The sequence below is a fragment of the Acipenser ruthenus genome, chromosome 18 (assembly GCF_902713425.1).
Source record: "Acipenser ruthenus chromosome 18, fAciRut3.2 maternal haplotype, whole genome shotgun sequence".
In the NCBI taxonomy this organism is placed as follows: Eukaryota; Metazoa; Chordata; class Actinopteri; order Acipenseriformes; family Acipenseridae; genus Acipenser; species Acipenser ruthenus.
Genome location: NC_081206.1, coordinates 803,879 through 823,114, shown reverse-complemented (window position 1 = coordinate 823,114; position 19,236 = coordinate 803,879). Strand labels below are relative to the sequence as shown.

Here is a 19,236-nt window from a genome sequence, read left to right as displayed (position 1 = left end):
CCCGTCCGGTCCCGTCCCTCTGCAAAAGAACAGGAACAAAAACAATGTGTTCAGGAAGAGGTAACCCTTTCACTACCCCTTGACTCGCGTGGGAGAGCGTTGGAGGAACAGATAGGGTGATTATCACAGCTGGATAGCGAGGGTCGCTGCATGCTTACTCTCACATTCCTGCAGATTCGACAGCACTAGGGGTGCACTGCTGCTCATGCTGGCACCTGTAATCACCTTTAAGAAGTATCTATGGGCAGGGATTACACAGAGCCATTCATTAACGTGTTGATTGCAAAGCAGGAAAAGCTGTCCTTCCCTCACCTTTACACTCGATGGCAATTCAGTTCGGCACTGAGTGCATGATGATGATGATCTCAGATCTCAAAGAAATAGCTGGGACTCAACAGGGCGCCCAGTTTGAGGGCTTTATCAGACAGCCTGTGAAAGGGACGCCACTTACACAAGCACGCTGCCGCTGCTGCTGCTGCTGCAGCCTGGCAATTCATCATGCCGACCCCTTTCTCTGGGAAGAGATTTTTATTTCCTCAAAGATTTATGGCTGTGGGGAGCCTCTCTAATAAATCATTCTATGGATTTTCCCAGGACCAGTGCATGACTCTTCTTAAAGAGAAACGCAGCGAGCGAGAGGAAATATCGGATCTGAGCATCCTGTTGTTGACTAATGATCGACCGGGACTGCTCTGAGATACCTATATTATATACAACACATAAAAAGCAGCTATCCATTTATATTTCTATAATGCAGCGAGTGGGTGTTCATTTTACTAGATCTTATTGTTTCACTGTGATGTCATAAATACATTTAAGAGCTGGGATGGGAATAAGACTCCTTTTGCTGTTTCACCCATTCCTGGTTTTACTATGAACTTGATTAGCAACAGTGTGCAGGTAACAGGTGTGTCTTATTAAACTCAATGGATCAAACTGCGATGCAAATGGATATGCAATACCTTCTGTTCCGATTGCAGTTGCCCTCTTTGTCACCAGTCTGAGACAGTGACCTGTACAGCGTGGTACCAGCAGAGCAGGTGAGGCGGGACCAAGGGGCGCCGCCAGCCTTCTCTTCTTTGTGTTCTGCATTGTGAACTCAGCAGGATTCCTGAAATAGAACCCTCTTCCCAAACCTCCAATGCCTTCTAATCAATAACCTCTCAAGGAGACTGGCTCATTGCCCTTTGCAGACTGTTTATCCCAGGATTGAGAAGGCACTGCTGTGTGTCTCCGGATTAGTGTTTGGGCTGCGGTGTGGTCTTTGTAATGTATTATGGATGATGCATTTATCTAGCACAGTGTTTCAGTACATGCTACACATGTTTAGGCTCCTACAGAATTTACAGTCTACACATCTTCAGGGTCTTTGCATGAATTCTTGAGCATGCTGAAACACAGTGTGTGCCGTTCCTACAGACCTCCTCTTAATATACAAGCAAACACAGTGTGTGCCGTTCCTACAGACCTCCTCTTAATATACAAGCAAACACAGTGTGTGCCGTTCCTACAGACCTCCTCTTAATAGACAAGCAGTCCTAACACAGTGTGTGCAGTTCCTACAGACCTCCTCTTAATATACAAGCAGTCCTAACACAGTGTGTGCCGTTCCTACAGACCGCCTCTTAATATACAAGCAGTCCTAACACAGTGTGTGCAGTTCCTACAGACCTCCTCTTAATATACAAGCAGTCCTAACACAGTGTGTGCCGTTCCTACAGACCTCCTGCATGCAAACAGATTCCTGGAATGCACTGAGGAGGGAGCTGCTGAAATCAGGGAAAGAGAGTCATGCATTTACAGCTAACCACGTGTTTCACCTCAAACCAGTGCACTCCTCTGATAATAACAATAATAATAATAATAATAATAATAATAATAATAATAATAATAATAATAATAATAATAATAATAATAATAACCAGATAGAAATCTCCATTGCATAAACAGCATGTTTATCCAGTTGGTTGTGCTGCTATTTCCCAGTGGTCACGTGTGAAACTGTTAAACCGAACCCCTCAAGCCTTCTGCTAACGGGATGACGTCAGAGGCGTCGTCTGCAAAAGTCTCGCTATTCTGCATCTAACCGACTGAATAGGATTCCTCACCACTGACCAGCGCAGGAGCACAGATCGGTCACCACCGCTGGAAAACAACAACTCGCAAAATGGGCAACGTCCAAGTGAGTGTATTATTATATACGGCGTTTCTTTTACTGTTGGCAACAGGTGCCGAGTAGCGCCGCTGCAGATTTGGGCACTGGACCAACACTGGATTTGATCCTGCAGCCTGCCTGCCAGTCGGTAAGCGATTGAAAACCTCAGACAGCAGCAGCAGCGGACTCGGATTAGCGCGACACTACCACACGAGTTTAGGCATTCTGTATCATTATTTTAATAAGTTTAAATAGAACATTCGCGACATGATACTCATTTTAAAAAAATGCGTTTGTTATTACTGTCATGTCGTGGCTGTATGTATTCGTTATGTAAATAATATAACTGTACGGGACGTGTTTGAAAGCTAGTTTGTACTCCAGTGGAGGCTGCATTAAACCTGCTTCACTATCATGACATGAATCACGTTCGTTTCTCTCCGTTATATTTATCCAGAGGCGCCGTTAGTACCTTGTTATATAAACTCACTCACGCAGATTAAACTGAAGATTCTTTCTGTATGCGCGCATCATTTCTCTGCAGTCCTGTGTGTTGCACATACAAAGCGAGAGGCATGAGCAGGGGTCGTTTGTGTGAAGGGCGTTTATGGTAGAATTCACCAGAAGCCTGTGAGAGGCCAGTACAAATAGGATGTGTCTGAGTGTGCTCTGGACAAGGGCAGAGGGAGGGAGGAAGGAAATGGGACTAGCTCCGGCTATTCATACTGGGTGCATACTAGCCCCCCTCCTCCTCCGAGTCCCTGGAGAATGACCAGCCCTCTCTCTGTGACCCAGCCCCTGTTCAACAGCAACACGCAGTGAAAAGCAGCCTGTGACTCCCTGCGTTGTTTGGCCCCAGTGCTTCTGCTGAGTCCTGTAGCGTTGAGAGCCCTGGTGCTCAAAGTCACAGCGCAGCTCCTTTGTGTTCTGTACAGGGCAGACTCCTCCTGGGAGTGACACGTTTCAAATCGCTAGGTAACCTGTTGAAGGGATCTGAAACAACGACTTTAAATGTTCTCTGCGTACTGTGTTGTAAAGTATATTTCGGTTGTTTTCATCCACATGCACCCTTAATACTTTTTTTTTTTTTATTACTGTACCTCCAGACATGCCCTGTGTTTGAGTCGTCTTGCTGTAAAATCAGATTAAACCTCTTCACTCCCCTCCCCTCCCCTCCTCTCCTTACAGACACTGCCAGCATTATCCTCTTAGCCCAGAGGAGCCTCCTAAATGCATTACCTTAATGAGTGCTGAGGTGCAGAGCAGGGAGGAGGGGAGGAGGGGAGGAGGGGAGGAGGGGAGGAGGGGAGGAGGGGAGGAGGGGAGGAGGGAGAGGGAGGGGAGGAGGGAGGAGAGGAGGGAGGAGGGAGGAGGGAGGAGGGAGAGGAGCAGGGGCAGGTAGTTTCTCAATGGCATGGGGACTAGTGATGTTCATTTATTTACTTCGTGATGAGCACAGTAGAGTGGGGCAGGTGCTAACATGAATTCAAATCCCAGCATTGACACTGTGTAACCCTGAGCCTCTGTGCTCCAGCCTCGCCCTGCATTGACACTGTGTAACCCTGAGCCTCTGTGCTCCAGCCTCGCCCTGCATTGACACTGTGTAACCCTGAGCCTCTGTGCTCCAGCCTCGCCCTGCATTGACACTGTGTAACCCTGAGCCTCTGTGCTCCAGCCTCGCCCTGCATTGACACTGTGTAACCCTGAGCCTCTGTGCTCCAGCCTCGCCCTGCATTGACACTGTGTAACCCTGAGCCTCTGTGCTCCAGCCTCGCCCTGCATTGACACTCTGTAACCCTGAGCCTCTGTGCTCCAGCCTCGCCCTGCATTGACACTCTGTAACCCTGAGCCTCTGTGCTCCAGCCTCGCCCTGCATTGACACTGTGTAACCCTGAGCCTCTGTGCTCCAGCCTCGCCCTGCATTGACACTGTGTAACCCTGAGCCTCTGTGCTCCAGCCTCGCCCTGCATTGACACTGTGTAACCCTGAGCCTCTGTGCTCCAGCCTCGCCCTGCATTGACACTGTGTAACCCTGAGCCTCTGTGCTCCAGCCTCGCCCTGCATTGACACTGTGTAACCCTGAGCCTCTGTGCTCCAGCCTCGCCCTGCATTGACACTGTGTAACCCTGAGCCTCTGTGCTCCAGCCTCGCCCTGCATTGACACTCTGTAACCCTGAGCCTCTGTGCTCCAGCCTCGCCCTGCATTGACACTCTGTAACCCTGAGCCTCTGTGCTCCAGCCTCGCCCTGCATTGACACTGTGTAACCCTGAGCCTCTGTGCTCCAGCCTCGCCCTGCATTGACACTGTGTAACCCTGAGCCTCTGTGCTCCAGCCTCGCCCTGCATTGACACTGTGTAACCCTGAGCCTCTGTGCTCCAGCCTCGCCCTGCATTGACACTGTGTAACCCTGAGCCTCTGTGCTCCAGCCTCGCCCTGCATTGACACTGTGTAACCCTGAGCCTCTGTGCGCCAGCCTCGCCCTGCATTGACACTGTGTAACCCTGAGCCTCTGTGCTCCAGCCTCGCCCTGCATTGACACTGTGTAACCCTGAGCCTCTGTGCTCCAGCCTCGCCCTGCATTGACACTGTGTAACCCTGAGCCTCTGTGCTCCAGCCTCGCCCTGCATTGACACTGTGTAACCCTGAGCCTCTGTGCTCCAGCCTCGCCCTGCATTGACACGGTGTAACCCTGAGCCTCTGTGCTCCAGCCTCGCCCTGCATTGACACTGTGTAACCCTGAGCCTCTGTGCTCCAGCCTCGCCCTGCATTGACACTGTGTAACAGTATAATCCTCGTCTGTGTGCTTAACGTTCGCTCAGTCCCACGCTGCCTTTCACATGGGATCATGGTCATGTCTGAACACACCGATACTGCACCCCAGCTCATAAACTGTGTGCTCTTTTCATTTTCCTAGCCAACCATTGTGGCGTATCCAGACTTCGATGTGCTGGCTGACATTAAAGCAATCAGGAAAGCTTGCAAAGGCCTAGGTAAGGATCTCTGCTGGGGCAGGTGTCTGGTCTCTCTCATTTAATGACAGTAAAACCTCTGGCATACAGACTGATAGGGGACCAGGGGGGGGAGACGGGGATAATTAAATCGTTCAGATAACCCTTATTATTCTGCTCTTAAATATAACAATTAAAGGACTTGATGATCTAAATGTGGAGGAAGTGGCTTTCCAGAGAGCATTGCTCTGGGTTCATTTCAACTTTGAGTTTTTCTTTTGTGTTTTCAGGGACGGACGAGGAAGCCATCATCAACATCCTGGCAAACCGGTCTTGTCCACAGCGTCTGGAAATAAAGCAGGCGTACTTCGACAAGTACGATGATGTGAGGACTCACGCTAAGCCTTTCTGTCACTGCAGCGCTGTACACTACAGCAAAGTCAGCATTGCATCAATCTAGTGTAGGGAGGTCCGTGCAAACGAAATGAAAACAGCCTGTCTCTCATGCAAAGGGCAAACTTACTAGAAGCCGAGTCAAGTTTTTACGTTAGCTATTCTGGTTGAGTATTTAGAAGTTATGGATGCCTGTCTGCTGTGCTGACAAGAACATGAGAACATTTATGAACGAGAGGAGGCCATTCAGCCCATGTAAGCTTGTCCAGTTCCTAGTAGCTGATTGATCTCAGAACAGGTTGTGTTTCTGCCTCAACAGCATGACTAGGTAACCCATTCCATCCCCTCGCCGCTCTGTCCTAACCCTCTCTCCACTTCGTTTCCCCACGCTGTCCTCTGGTCCTGCTTTCTCCGCTGCGCTAATGGTTTGTGTTCTTGCTGTCTGGATGCTAGGAGCTGGTGGAAGTGTTGAAGAAGGAGCTGTCCGGCAGCTTTGAGAAGGTGGTTATCGCTCTCCTAGATTCACCCACCGTCTTCGATGCCAAAGAGCTGCGGAAGGCGATGAAGGGAGCCGGAACCGACGAGGACATCCTGGTGGAGATTCTCTGCAGCAGGAGCAATGAGGTTTGTAAAAGGTTCGGGTTTGGGTTCGGGTTCAGGTTCGGGTTCAGGTTCGGCTTAGGGTTAAGGATATGGTTAGGGTTAGGGTTAGGGATGTGGATATGGTTAGGGTTCGGGTTCGGGTTAGCGCTGCCCTACTGAAAAGCAACGTAAAGCACAAACCAGTTTGTGAAATACTGTAGAACCACCAATATCTTCTTTTAATTGTGATCCAGAAGTTGTTTTCTTGAGTCTTGAGTAAAAGCTGCTGTTGTGTTGACACTCCTCTCTCTCTCTCTCTCTCTCTCTCTCTCAACAGGAAATCTGGGCTGTGAAGCAGGCCTATAATGAGAGTGAGTATTCTTTCACTGGAGACTTGCCCAAAGCATGACACTTTACTCTTTATAAAAAAATAAATAAAAAAAAAGCAGCAGTTTTTGTTCAAATGTCAGATGTTTAACAATCCGATAATAACTCGATTTAAACGTTCACTAAATGTGTTCTTTGCTTCTATGTGTTCTATTGTAACGAAAGGGAGCCTTACAATGCGAGCTCCTGGGAAGTGAAGTGTCTGAGCTGTTAGCCCAATAATAAGTGTCTGGTCTTTCTCCCGCGTTGCACCTAGTGTTTGAGCGCGACCTGGAGGAAGACATCGCGGGGGACACCAGTGGAGATGTGAGGAACCTGCTCCTGACTCTACTGCAGGTAAAGCAGCACAGTGGGGGTGCAGACACGGGTTCAACAGGGCTTCATACTGGCATTCCTGCCATGCTTTTGATGCACACTGTAGCATCAGTGTATGGGGGAGGCTGCAAAGAGACGCTCAGAAGAACTTTACAGAATAGGGATGCAGACTTCTGTGTCTGTACTCTCCTTTACATCGCCTTAGAAAAGGTATCTGTGTGGAGATTAAATGTCTGGATTCCTGACCTGAATGAACAGAGCCCGAGTGCATTGTGAATGCAGGCTCTCTCATCTAATTGAGTGCTCAGAACTGGATTAGCAGTCATTAAAGTCATTAGCAGTGTGTGTAACAGTATGGCCCCTGCCTGCCTGTTTAAATGCACTCAGTGACAGGTCAGAGTGGCCCCGTACTGCACAGGGAGGTGCTTCCTGCTTCACCAGTGTCTGTCCTTCACAGGCTCAAAGAGACGAAGGCTTTGACGTGGATGAGGAGCAGGCAGAAGCTGATGCCACGGAGCTCTTTGAGGTAATGAAGCAGATACTGTGCTAGTACATGTCAGTGGCATGCATCAGTCTTTAACCCCCGTCCTCGCCAGCAGAAGAGAGAACCTAGTGCTCAGCAAACAGTAATACTGCAATTTCCCATGATTATATCCAGCGCTTCCCACGGTAAAGCATGCTCTCTATACAACACGCTCCCCTTCAGCTATCGCAGGGCTGCGGTCAGCTATCACAGGGTCAGGGACTCTGCTACGGTGCTGTAATACTGATCTTTAGCATTGCTTCTTGTTATTTCAGGCTGGAGAGGGGCGATTTGGCACCGATGAGTCTGTTTTTACAACTATTCTGGTCAAAAGGAACTACATGCAGTTGCAGGCCACTTTTAAAATCTATGAGCAGGTAAGCTATATATGTATATATATATATATATATACATATATATATGTATATGTATATGTATTCCATGCTGCTGCTGTGAGATTCCCTTGCCCTGGCTGTCTTACTCACTTCTCAGTTTGCATTTCTGATTGCAGCTTGCAGATTCGGATATCAAGGATGCCATTAAAAACGAGGCCTCGGGCACTCTGCAGAAGTGCTACATTACAATTGGTAATTGCATTTTATTTTCAATGCTCAGTTTTATAAAGCATATAGAATGCCCTCCAACAAGTATTGGGACACATTCCCAAAGCATGGTGCTCAGTCCTCTTTGTTTTGAAAGGCTGTACATTTCTGTTCATGTCATCACATGAGAAAAGAACGGCTTGCGAGTGCTCAGGAGGCTTTGAATCCAGCTCCAGTCTGCGCGGTTTGGTTTTACTTTTGTAAAATAATGAATTGGGACAAGAAATGAAACCTGCCCTACTTACCGTTCAGTCCTGGTAGTGTCTCGCTGAAGCACCACCAGATGTCACTGCAGTTCTACAAGCAGCTTTGTGTTTGCAAACCCACTGAGGGACACGGGGCGACATGTAGTGAGCTTTATTTTCACACTTTTCTAACGCAGATGTTTCTGAATCCTGCCTCATACCTAGGGGATGTAAAATATCCACAAAGCGGAGCTGTGACCCGAGTCTACTGTTTCTATTTCAGTCACACTGCACTGTGACGCTGACACTGCACTGTGACGCTCTGCCTGTTGTGTGGTTACCAGCTTGCAGTTTGAAAAATCAGTGAACAATGAGATCATTATCAGGAGTTGTGAGTGTCAGGTTAGGGTGAGAAATGCGAGGCAGGCAGTAGATCTCTCTCTCTCTCTCCCCCTCTCTCTCTTGTCCACAGTGAGGTGTGCAAAGAACCTGCAGCTGTACTTTGCAAGGCGCTTGAAGCACGGTATCAAAGGCATTGGAACTGATGAGGATACGCTGATCAGGATCATCGTGGGGCGTGCTGAGGTAGAGATTAAACAAATACACACACCCCCCCCCCTCCACACACATGTGTTCAAGGACTGTGAACCAGCATTTTGAAATGCTTTCGTTTTGTCTTTAACATTACAACTTTCACCCCCTTTCTCACCTGAAAAGCATCCTTAACGATGCCAAAAACTGTGGAAGAACCAGCAGAACCAGCAGGACTAGCAGACATGTGTGCCTGTTTTCCAGATTGATCTGGAGACGATAAAGGATATGTACTCGGAGAAATACGACGTGCCCCTGAAGGAGGCAGTGAGCTCCGAGTGCGGAGGGGATTTCAAACGGATGCTTCTGGCAATCCTGCACTGAACTGCCTAGGAGGGGAGCCCACCATGCCACAGCACCAGCTGTCCTGCGTGGCATCTTCAGAGCAGTATTCTTGTCTTATCAAGTCCTCTGCAGTGTTTCTCTGGCATGTAACCAGTTTTGATATTCCGGTCTATCTGCCTCACTCTAGTTTAGCAAGTGCACACACGTGGAGGGCTTTCTGAATGCAGGATAGCATTGGAGGACTAATGCTTCTGGGGCTCTAATACCGTAGGATTTTACATTTTTTATTAATTACTAAAATAATATATTCTAAAAAAAATAATACATATTAATATAGAAGTATTAGAAATGTTGACAGCTATTGTAGACCCTTCTTTAAGCATCACTTTTACATTCTCGATGGCTTTTTAATTCATTAAGCAATGCTAGTAATTGTAGTACAATTGGATTCTAACGTAACTTCAGAAACCCTCTACCCCTAATTATGATGTAACAATCGATTGCTGACCTCAGAACTCTCTTCAGCCTATCAGGGAGCTGCATCGTGGGATACTACCTCACTGTAGATGCCCAATAGAACATTCACATTGAATATTACACTCAAGGAGGCACTAACAGATATTCAAGCACACCTGACCCACTGAACAGGAAGCATTTAAGGCACAGTGTCTCCACTGCTCTGTCATTTGGAAACCTCCCATCTCTCATACATGCCTCTGTTTATGAGGGCAATGCAGCACAGGCTAGGATTGTGATCCTGTTGTCACTGTGTTTAGGAGCAACACAGCTGCCTTTCTGTTTGTGTGCAAGTCTTTGAGGTCAAAAGCGTATTCAGTTAGTTAGTGTTTAGACTACATGTGCAAGAACTACAGCCCAGCGTCTAAATGGAGGACTAAATGATGGACCAAATCAAAATGGGTAAACCCTCCAATGATGTCCCTATGTATTAATCAATAAAAACTGTAACGAACAACTTGTGTAGCTGGACTCATTCCTCTTAACATGCATTATTTATTTTTATAGTATGTGTGTTTCAATACATTAGTGATCAAGGCTTTTACAAAGTATGAAATAACAATATGTCATACATAGTTGCTAACATGTCAAAATCTCCCCTTAATGAATCTAGTATTGCTGGAGGCATCGTGGTAAACATCTCTCATTGTGGTAAATCAGACCTATTGTATTGTCATGACATTCAATACAAAAAACATTAAAACAACAACAATAAAAGGCAGCTGCTGTGTAATTTTATTGCTTCTAAAGCCACGGCTAGCACTGTGTCACAGTGCTGCATTACTAGATTCCTGCTAGGCATGCCAGAGGGTGGAGGAGGCGAGCAGGCTTTTCAGCATGTTTGCAGAAAGCTATGGACAAAAAAAAAAAAAGAAAAGAAACAGAAAATAATGTAGGTCACATTTTGAGGCAAGAGGTTAACCCGCTTTACTGGATACAGCGTTTCCACAAGCAGCTTCATTACAACAAGGAGGCAAAGGGCCAGTTCTGAACAACAGCACACAGAAGGCTGGCAGATGGGTTAGTAGACTTTAGCACACCTCAATCAAACAGAGAGGCAAGCCCCACCCTCGACGTCTTAACATTACCTGAATCCAAACATGCTGCAGGAAGACACTGTATATACATTTTTCCATTGCTTAGTTAAGTCTTGAAAACGTGTTACATCTCCTCCAGTCTTAGAAATAAAAACCGCATACTAAATTCTCTTTCTTTTTTCATACAGTAATGTTATTTATCAGCCTCCTGCCCCTCTAAAGAGAAGTGCACTGTGCTCTAATACAGTGCACCAGCTCAAACTAAATAGGCAATCTTTCTTAATGCTTCCAGACTGACATGAGAACGCATTACATTTCCTGTGCTGCCAGAGTTCCGTGTTTGGAATGTTGCTATGGTACAGTGCAGTGCCTCCACTCGTGCATGGGATAATTCATCATTATTATTATTATTATTATTATTATTATTATTATTTATTTCTTAGCAGACGCCCTTATCCAGGGCAACTTGCAGTCGTAAACAAATACATTTCGAGAATCAAGATTAATAAAAACAGTGACAGCTAATGCAAGCATTCTTTTACATTCCATAGTGAAGCACTCCCTCGTTTAATAAAACCCTTCAGAGCGCACAGCCTGTTCCAAGACAGTACAGCCCTGACTTCTTATGTTCCTCCTAATTCCATTTATCTTGCACTAGCATTGAACCCATAGTCCATTCCATATATCATAGTCTCAGACTAGTGTTATTTTAAGCCAGTATCCTGGATGCAATGCAGCAGAGGGTTTGTGTTGCAATGAAGCAGAAACTTGGTTTGTTCTGCATACTGCAATTTAACAATGTGTACAATGAAAATAATCATCATCATCATCATCATCAATTAAAAAAACACACACAGTGTATGGCAAAATATTTATACATGATAATAAGCGGCACATTTTGTTGCTTTTTTTTTTTAGAGATTTATCAAAACACCTTTATCGTGTCATCCACAAAAAACACGTTTTTTGAAAACGGCAAATGTAGGTGATTACACATCTGCAGAAACAGTAACGTGTGCTAGAACAACATAAAATCCACAAGCCCTTTGGGTAACCAGGTCCTCTGAAAATCTGGATTTCTCAACTCATCTCTACACAGCGCAACCCTCCCCCTCACAAAAAGAATCACACCAAGCACTTGCATTGCAGGAACACAAGAAATACAGCAAACCAAAACCAGCAGGATGCAGGAACAAAGGTCCGAAGTGCCAAAGAGTAACACTGTCCACCGAGTCCTGAATAAACAGCAGGCTGCTCCGAAGTAAACTGACACTTTCAGAAGGAACGAGAAGGGGGAGTCTTATTTACTTATGACATGTCTCTGCACATTCCTTAGAGTCCACTCGCTGCCTTACACATGCTGGCCTTGTATATACTGAAGATATCGCCATGAGGAATATACCATACAGTGGAGCAGTCACACCTCGAACATGCAGGAAGTGGCACTGCCAAGGCACGGAGCAGGTACACTTGCAAGATGACTTCAATTTTGCTTAATTATTCAACTTCCACCCATCCGTGTCTCTTTTCGGCCGACAGGATAACCTGGTTCACATGTGCGGAGTGTCTTTTACCTCGAACCTGCTGTATATGTTTTTGGATTTCATCTTGTTGTAGTGGTTTACTAGGTCCAGCTGGCTGTGTCCGAGGGTCATCCTCTTGACATCGTTCCTGCTGATTTCTCCTCGTCTCACCGCTGGCAGCACGTCCGCGGGCAGGGGTGCCGGCACCACGGGATACCCGGGTTTGTTTTCGTTCGTCTTTGTCGATTCCGACAGGCTGAGGTCTTTGAAATGCGACACGGCGGCGACATTGTTTCGGGTTGAAGGTTTGGTAAAGCATTCTTTTGCACCAGGGGTTAAGATATTAGTGAGTTTGCTGAAGAGCGGGGCTGTCTTCTGTTTGCCAGGCTGCTCTGGTTCAGTGTAAGGGGGGCTCCTTTGCTCCTTCCCCAGTGAGGGGTTCAGCGGAGTGTAGTTCTGCTTGGTCTCATAAAGACCCAGCCCTGAGATCTTGGGTACAGCTCCTCCTCCATTTCTGAGTGCACTAGGGTTGAATGCTTGCGAGTCGGAGCTGGACTGCTCCACAGCACCGCTGGTGCCAGACCCTTTTCTCCCTTGGTTGCTGGGGTTGTACAAGCCTGGACTTGGGGCTTTCTTGTCCGGACTGAGGTAAGCGTTTGTGTAATTCAGTTTGTATGCCGGGGAGCCCATGCCTGGACTCTTCTTGATGCTGGAGAAGCTGTTGCTGGAGCAGCTGCTGGAAGGGTCGGAGCAGACACGTTCCTTTGGCTTTTCTTGCATGAACTCCGGAAGGCGTTTCCCGAAGGAGTAACAGGGAATTCCGTCTTCGTCTGGGTCGTGTAAGCTATCGATGATTTGGGAATCTGCGTAGAGGCATCGGAACTCCCTGTCGAAGCTCTCGACGATTCGTCCGGTGAAGTGCATCAGCATGTTGCTGTGAACCTGAGAAGAGAGCCAAGTGAAACTGGAAAAAAAAAAAAAAAACAGAGACAGAGTTCAAGATTAGCAGCAGTGTCCTTATGTTCCCCCTTGATCCCTTTGAACTAAGACTTCATTTAAATATGCAAACTGAAAAAAACGGAAGAAATGAACGCACAACATTTCAAGAGAGTTACAGAGAGGTGGAAAATTTCTTTACGGCAAAAAACGAATTGTAACAATTTCTAAACACCAATGTCCTTTAACTGGAATGGGGATTTCTGGACTGGGAATCTGTAATGCTTATGAAAACAGTTTCTTGTTCTTTACTTGAGGAAGTGTTTTGTTATCAACTGAGATCTTTGACAAAGCCAAGTGAGCTTTGAATTTCATGTAAATGTTCAACTTTCCAGTTGGAGTTTGTCCTGCACCTCCATGTGTTGATCTAATCATGCAGGTTGATACCAAAATAACAAATTCCTTTTAATTCAGACACTAAATAAAACAAACAGCCTCCTCACAGCACCTAATAAGTGCCACGTTTGCACAGATCTGCTCCACTTAACAAACATTTCCCCTCCCTAAAACAAGACAAAAGCACAACTGCAAAACCAGTTTTAAATATTGTGAAAGGCAGCGTTTCTCGTAATAACAGCAGCGGCTGTTGGAACTTCAGCCTACAAACTGAGGCGTTTGAGACCTCTGAGGGGCAGCCGAAGGCACAGCGCGAGGCAAGACGCAAGGACTTACAGGATGTAATATGAAGTGTAAAACAGTGAAATAAACAAGCAGCTTTGATGCCAGCAGGTGCAATGCTGGGTTTCTTTGTATTCTTGTTATTTTTTAGGTTTCTACGTCTATAAAAGTGTTCAAGTAACCACTGCTGCTACAGAATCACTCAGACTCACCCACCGTACAGTTTGGAAGAGAATTAGGTAACGTCATGAGGCTAGTCATAGGAGACACTGTGCAGCGATACTCTGATGTGACGGTATGATGCGGATCACTGTACATTTAATGTTCCTTGATGGGCTACTTGTATGATGCACAGTAATTAGTCTTTTTTTTTTAATTATAAAATAATTGATAGGGTAAATGATAACCCTACAGTGTACTGACTTAAACCACAGCCCCACCTGAATTAAATAAACATCAAGCAATCTCTCTTATTAGCAGCTGTTGTGACCCTCCACCTCTCTCTCTCTCTCTCTCTCTCTCTCTCTCTCTCTCTCTCTCTCTCTCTCTCTCTCTCTCTCTCTCTCTCTCTCTCTCTGCTAAAGCTTTTCTACTGACAAGTTCAAAGGAACATGCTCAAATGACAGCATTTATTTGCTCAGCTTCACAACCCACTTCTGCACTGAGCTGCGTTCCAAACTCTCCTGAAACCAGGAAGCGCACAGGCTGGCTATTCCAATTTCTATAACTCCTCAACGGTGTGGTTATCCTCGGACGGGCAAGAGATGGCTCTGAAGAAAGAGTTTGAACAAACAGCCCTGAACCCAGGTCCTGCACACTGATAAAGGCTTCTCATTCTCCGAATGGAAATCCAGACACAAGGGGAGCTGGTCGTTCATTTACAGGACTGCCGTAATGTTCATTTGAACATGGAATAGCTTCATACCTGTAAGACCCGGCAATCACTTCTTCACAGTCGATTATAAGAAACTTCTCCAGGACCTGGCCAGTAAACTTCTTGCCATGCTTTGTGCAATAGGTATCTCCACAAACACTGCGGACTCTCATGTTCTAGGGAAATAATAATAATAATAATAATAATAATAATAATAATAATAATAATAATAATAATAATAAACAGGTGTAAACAACAACCTCAGATTTACTGGGGATAAACACAACCATTGTTGAGAAATAAATAATGAAATAAACAGATCAAATTGAAGCTCACAATAATATGATTTATAATGTCTTTAGATCTCCAACACAAACGCGAAGCCTCTACCTCCTAGCTGTATTTGCTTCTACCTGTTTGGATGTCATTTTACAGTCACTCTTTGCCTTTTGTCCGCCCTCCCCTCCGCCCCCCTCCCCTCCCCCCTCCCCTCCCCTCCCCTCCCCTCCCCTCCCCTCCTCTCTTCTCCCCTCCCCTCCCCTCCTTCTCCCTCAATGTGTGAGGTTTGTAACGAGCTTACGCTGAGATGGATCGTCTGGACGTCCAAGGTGTTGCACATTTCAGTAAAATACTTCAGGTTCCTCTTGTCCAGTAGAATGTAAACTGGAACTTTGCGTTTATTTGCAGCTTCCAGCAAGTCGCAAAACAGATCCACGTCTGTGAAGAGGTCCATCACTAATGCTATTACCTGGAAAGCAAAAATACACCAATCAATACAAGCGAGACACTCAATGCTCTCTCAATGCACCCCCTCCCCTCTGAATAGAGATTGATTTATCTGATTATTTTTAGTGTTGAATTACTGTGCACTTACATTATTGTTTTCTTGGCTGGCGTTTGGATAACAGCCAGTGTCATTTTGAACATGTTTCAGCATGTTCAGATTGTATCTGAATGAACCCTCAGAGAGACAGGCGGAAATGCTGCTTATTCCAGGCGTCTGGGTCAGTCACAGACACCGGCACAATAAGAAACAATTCGAGTGTTTGCTGGAGGGAAGGACGTGCCCAGAACAGGGCTCTGCTGTGTTTAAACAAACTGTACAGGGCTGTCCAAACACGGTCCTGGAGGGACATGCCATCTAAACCAATGCTGTGTTTAAACAAACTGTACAGGGCTGTCCAAACACGGTCCTGGAGGGACATGCCATCTAAACCAATGCTGTGTTTAAACAAACTGTACAGGGCTGTCCAAACACGGTCCTGGAGGGACATGCCATCTAAACCAATGCTGTGCTTAAACAAACTGTACAGGGCTGTCCAAACACGGTCCTGGAGGGACATGCCATCTAAACCAATGCTGTGCTTAAACAAACTGTACAGGGCTGTCCAAACACGGTCCTGGAGGGACATGCCATCTAAACCAATGCTGTGTTTAAAAACACTGCATTGTATAACATGTTTAACAAATACAAAACTACGGAAGCGGTGTCACAGGGCAAATAAAAAATATATATATATATTTTATACTATTTAGTCAGCAGTTTTTTTTGTTTAGTTTATTAAACTTATTTGAAATGAGTGTTATTTTAGTTTTCATAGGTGTTTTTTCATGTTTTGACATGGCTCTTTACAAACTCCCTGGATGATCAGCCTGCATTAGCATACATCTTATTAGAGTTACTGACTTTATTACTGCCCCCCCTTTAATTGTTCGGAGAATCTTTTGTTTCTTCATTTGATGAAGTATTTTGAATCATTTTAATTCAGGATATGCAAAAAAAAAAAAAATACAACGTGTGTTAAGTGACTGCATCCTGGTTCCTGGGCTGTAGGTCACGTGTGAACTGCAAGACTTGAAGGGACCTATAAGGAAGCAGGAGCAGCACCTTTTTATCAGCAGGATGGTGTGATCTTTGAGCTAATCTCAAAGTGAGGCAGAAAAATCAAACAATCAAAATTATTATTATTATTATTATTATTATGTATTTCTTAGCAGACAATCAAAAGCGCTTACACTGAAGAAAAGGGGGTGCGGTGACATCACTGATCGTCCGAAAAGCGCGCAAGGCATTAAACCAAGGTGTTTAAAGCGGAAGAGCTTGGTTAATATGTCTTTGAAAGCACGCGGTTACCCGGGGATGGGAATAACACTCCCATTGCATAGCGGTTTGATCCACTCCAGGTTTTAATAAGACGCACCCGAGCTCGTTATTAAACACTGCGGCTAGTCAAGCACATAGTAAAACCTGGAATGGGTGAAACTGACATGCAACAGGAGGCTTCACTCCACCCGCGTCACCTGGTCAAGCAGGTGGGCCTTACATTCATGCAACACATTCTTATAATAAATATCGTGGATACATTTAAAAAGGTCCACATCATTTTGAACTGCTCAAAGCTGCTCGTCATAACAACACCACTGAACCACCCTTTCCCTAAAACAAAACAAGCAAACACAAGCTACTTACTTTGCTCGCCTTGTTAATAAGTGAACGAATGATATCTTTCATGTTCTGCGTTTTGTCTCTCTGAAAGAAGATTTGCGTTTCTGAAGCACCATATTTAGGCAGCTGGTCTGTCATCTCCGGCCAGCCCAGCTCCAGCACGGGCGGCTCTTCATCCGACATCATGGGGAAGTAGGTCCCGGAGGTGAGCTCCGAGCCCGCGTACCCCTCCCCGCACAGCTCTCCGCCTGAGCCAGCGACGCTGCCGCTGTCCGCGCTGCTGTCCTTGGAAGCGCTTTCCGCGATGTACTTGATGTCTAAAGCCGACAGGAACGACAGCTCCCTCTCCTCGTCCAGCACTCGCTTGTATTCGAGTTCCCCCGAGTCTAGCAGCGCGTCTGTCGCTAGCCTGGCCGCTTCGTTGTGGCTGAGCTCCAATGTCATGCCCTGTCTCCACGGGTTCTTCACATCTTCCAGCCGGGCAGCGAGCTTTCCCAGCGGCTTCCGTCCTGAATTAGTCGAGGTCGGGCGCAAAGCGTCTGAGCTTGTCATTTTGTAATGGAAATTGACCTTGAATCGCCGGCTTCTTTATCTTAAAGTTTTTTCTGTGTGTGTTTGTTAGTTTAATTCAATTATGAAATATCCCTAAATTATATTTGAAAATAATAAGTCAGTATTCCCTGTCGCATTGCTTTCTAAACTCAGGCACCGCATCCCGCTGTCTTCTCAGTCCAGGTTTTCAAACTCCAGGTCCTGCTTGTCATATGATTATTTTTTAAATTGTTGTTGTCAGTTGTGCTCCGGGTGATTTTTTCTTATTGGCTGACTGTTCCGGCCCGCCTCCTCTTACCTGCGCTCACCTGTCACTCCATGGAACAGCGTGGCCACGCCCCTTACCTGTGCGAAACACGCCCCTTTCTGAGTCAGGTGTTAGTTAACAACTTCACAGAGCGCGTGATGAATCGGAAGTTCCCGTAATTAAAATGAAACATGGTACCTGTAAGTGTGACTGCCTAAATATGATTGCTGTTTTTTTTTTTAAATATGTATTTTCAAAATATAGTGTACCCATAAACAATACGTCATCCATTAGTAAACACTGATACGCTATGGTATTGACAGTCCATTCATATTGTGCATCTATTGCAGTAATACAGTATGGTGATTTATCGAGGTTGCGCTCGAGGAAGGGTCCTGACATTCCAAACCCAGACATTCCAAACCCAATCCTCAGCTAGTGACGTCATAGCTCCGAAACGCTGCCTGGAGCAATCACAGGACCCAGGCATCATGACAGTTTCGAGCACTTATCTTTCTACAGAAACCCTATCAAAGAACGTCCCCATTACAGAGAGAGAGAGGAATCTCCCTCGCTTCCACCACACCTTACACTCTGTGTTTGACAGATATCCCAGCAATGAATGCAACAGCATCAAACACGACATTATTTAACTGCCAGGGATTCAGGTAAAACTGTTTTACTTTCGGCAGAGGAGTTTAGTATTATGATTTGTGTTTAAGGTTGAGGTTAGCGTCCTATTTGCCTTGCTGACAGACACATACATGCCGCATTGTAATAATACACACAGGCACAGATCGGCTCCAATAGTTGGTATAATTAGTAATTCAATAAAATATCACTGAATGTATTTTTCCATACAGTAGATCATGCCAGTGCACGCCACACTGCCTCATAACTGGTTGGATGTGTAATTGGCATGCTGTCAACTGTAATACCTGCTGTACTGGGAGCGCTATGATAGGAATGGAGCCCGAGGCTGCAGAGTTATTACACAGAACACTTGCACATTGCTCATCCACAGTGCATGCAGCCAGCCTGGGAAGCTGGGAGCCAGCTTATTGACTAGTCCTGACAAGCAGGGGCGTGGATTTCGAAGTGGAAAGACCTTTTCTTTCAGGAGTGTCTGCCTGGGAATCCTGGGTGCTCTTCTTGAAGAGAGGGAGCAGGGCTCAGGGGGCAGCCCTGCACTGAAATGGAGCGTTTCATTGCTACCTCACCAGTGTGGCGCTCCCTTTATCACTCAGTCATTGCAGCAGCAGCACGCCAGGACTGACGCTCTATCTGTTATCTTTGCTGGGGTTTTCCTGCGGCTTGCACCCTTTTGTAAAGAGTAGCGGAACCTCATGTGCTGAAATGGTGTCCTGTCTCGTCTCGGGGAGCAGGTTTCACTGCAAGAGCTAAGCTAGTCTCAGGACCCTATTTTGGCACTTGCTAGTTTTATGCAGTTCTGCAGCTTC

At 46.0% G+C, this 19,236-nt stretch overlaps 2 protein-coding genes across 2 annotated transcripts; one reads left to right on the top strand and one right to left on the bottom strand.

Annotated features, from left to right (window-relative positions):
* Nucleotides 1–2,023: 2,023 nt before the first annotated feature.
* On the top strand, nt 2,024–9,940 carry LOC117431593 (annexin A13-like). Its single transcript, XM_058990667.1, has 11 exons — nt 2,024–2,182; nt 5,071–5,146; nt 5,395–5,489; nt 5,951–6,121; nt 6,417–6,450; nt 6,723–6,802; nt 7,239–7,307; nt 7,580–7,681; nt 7,816–7,891; nt 8,564–8,676; nt 8,887–9,940. The coding sequence occupies exons 1-11, from the start codon at nt 2,168–2,170 to the stop codon at nt 9,004–9,006; spliced, it is 951 nt and encodes a 316-aa protein (XP_058846650.1). The 5' UTR covers nt 2,024–2,167; the 3' UTR covers nt 9,007–9,940.
* Nucleotides 9,941–11,379: 1,439 nt separating this feature from the next.
* LOC117431586 (protein FAM83A-like) lies at nt 11,380–17,811 on the bottom strand. Its single transcript, XM_058990666.1, has 4 exons — nt 17,002–17,811; nt 15,112–15,279; nt 14,583–14,707; nt 11,380–13,007 (listed from the first exon to the last, which is right to left on the bottom strand). The coding sequence occupies exons 1-4, from the start codon at nt 17,527–17,529 to the stop codon at nt 12,071–12,073; spliced, it is 1,758 nt and encodes a 585-aa protein (XP_058846649.1). The 5' UTR covers nt 17,530–17,811; the 3' UTR covers nt 11,380–12,070.
* Between the last annotated feature and the right edge of the window lie 1,425 nt (nt 17,812–19,236).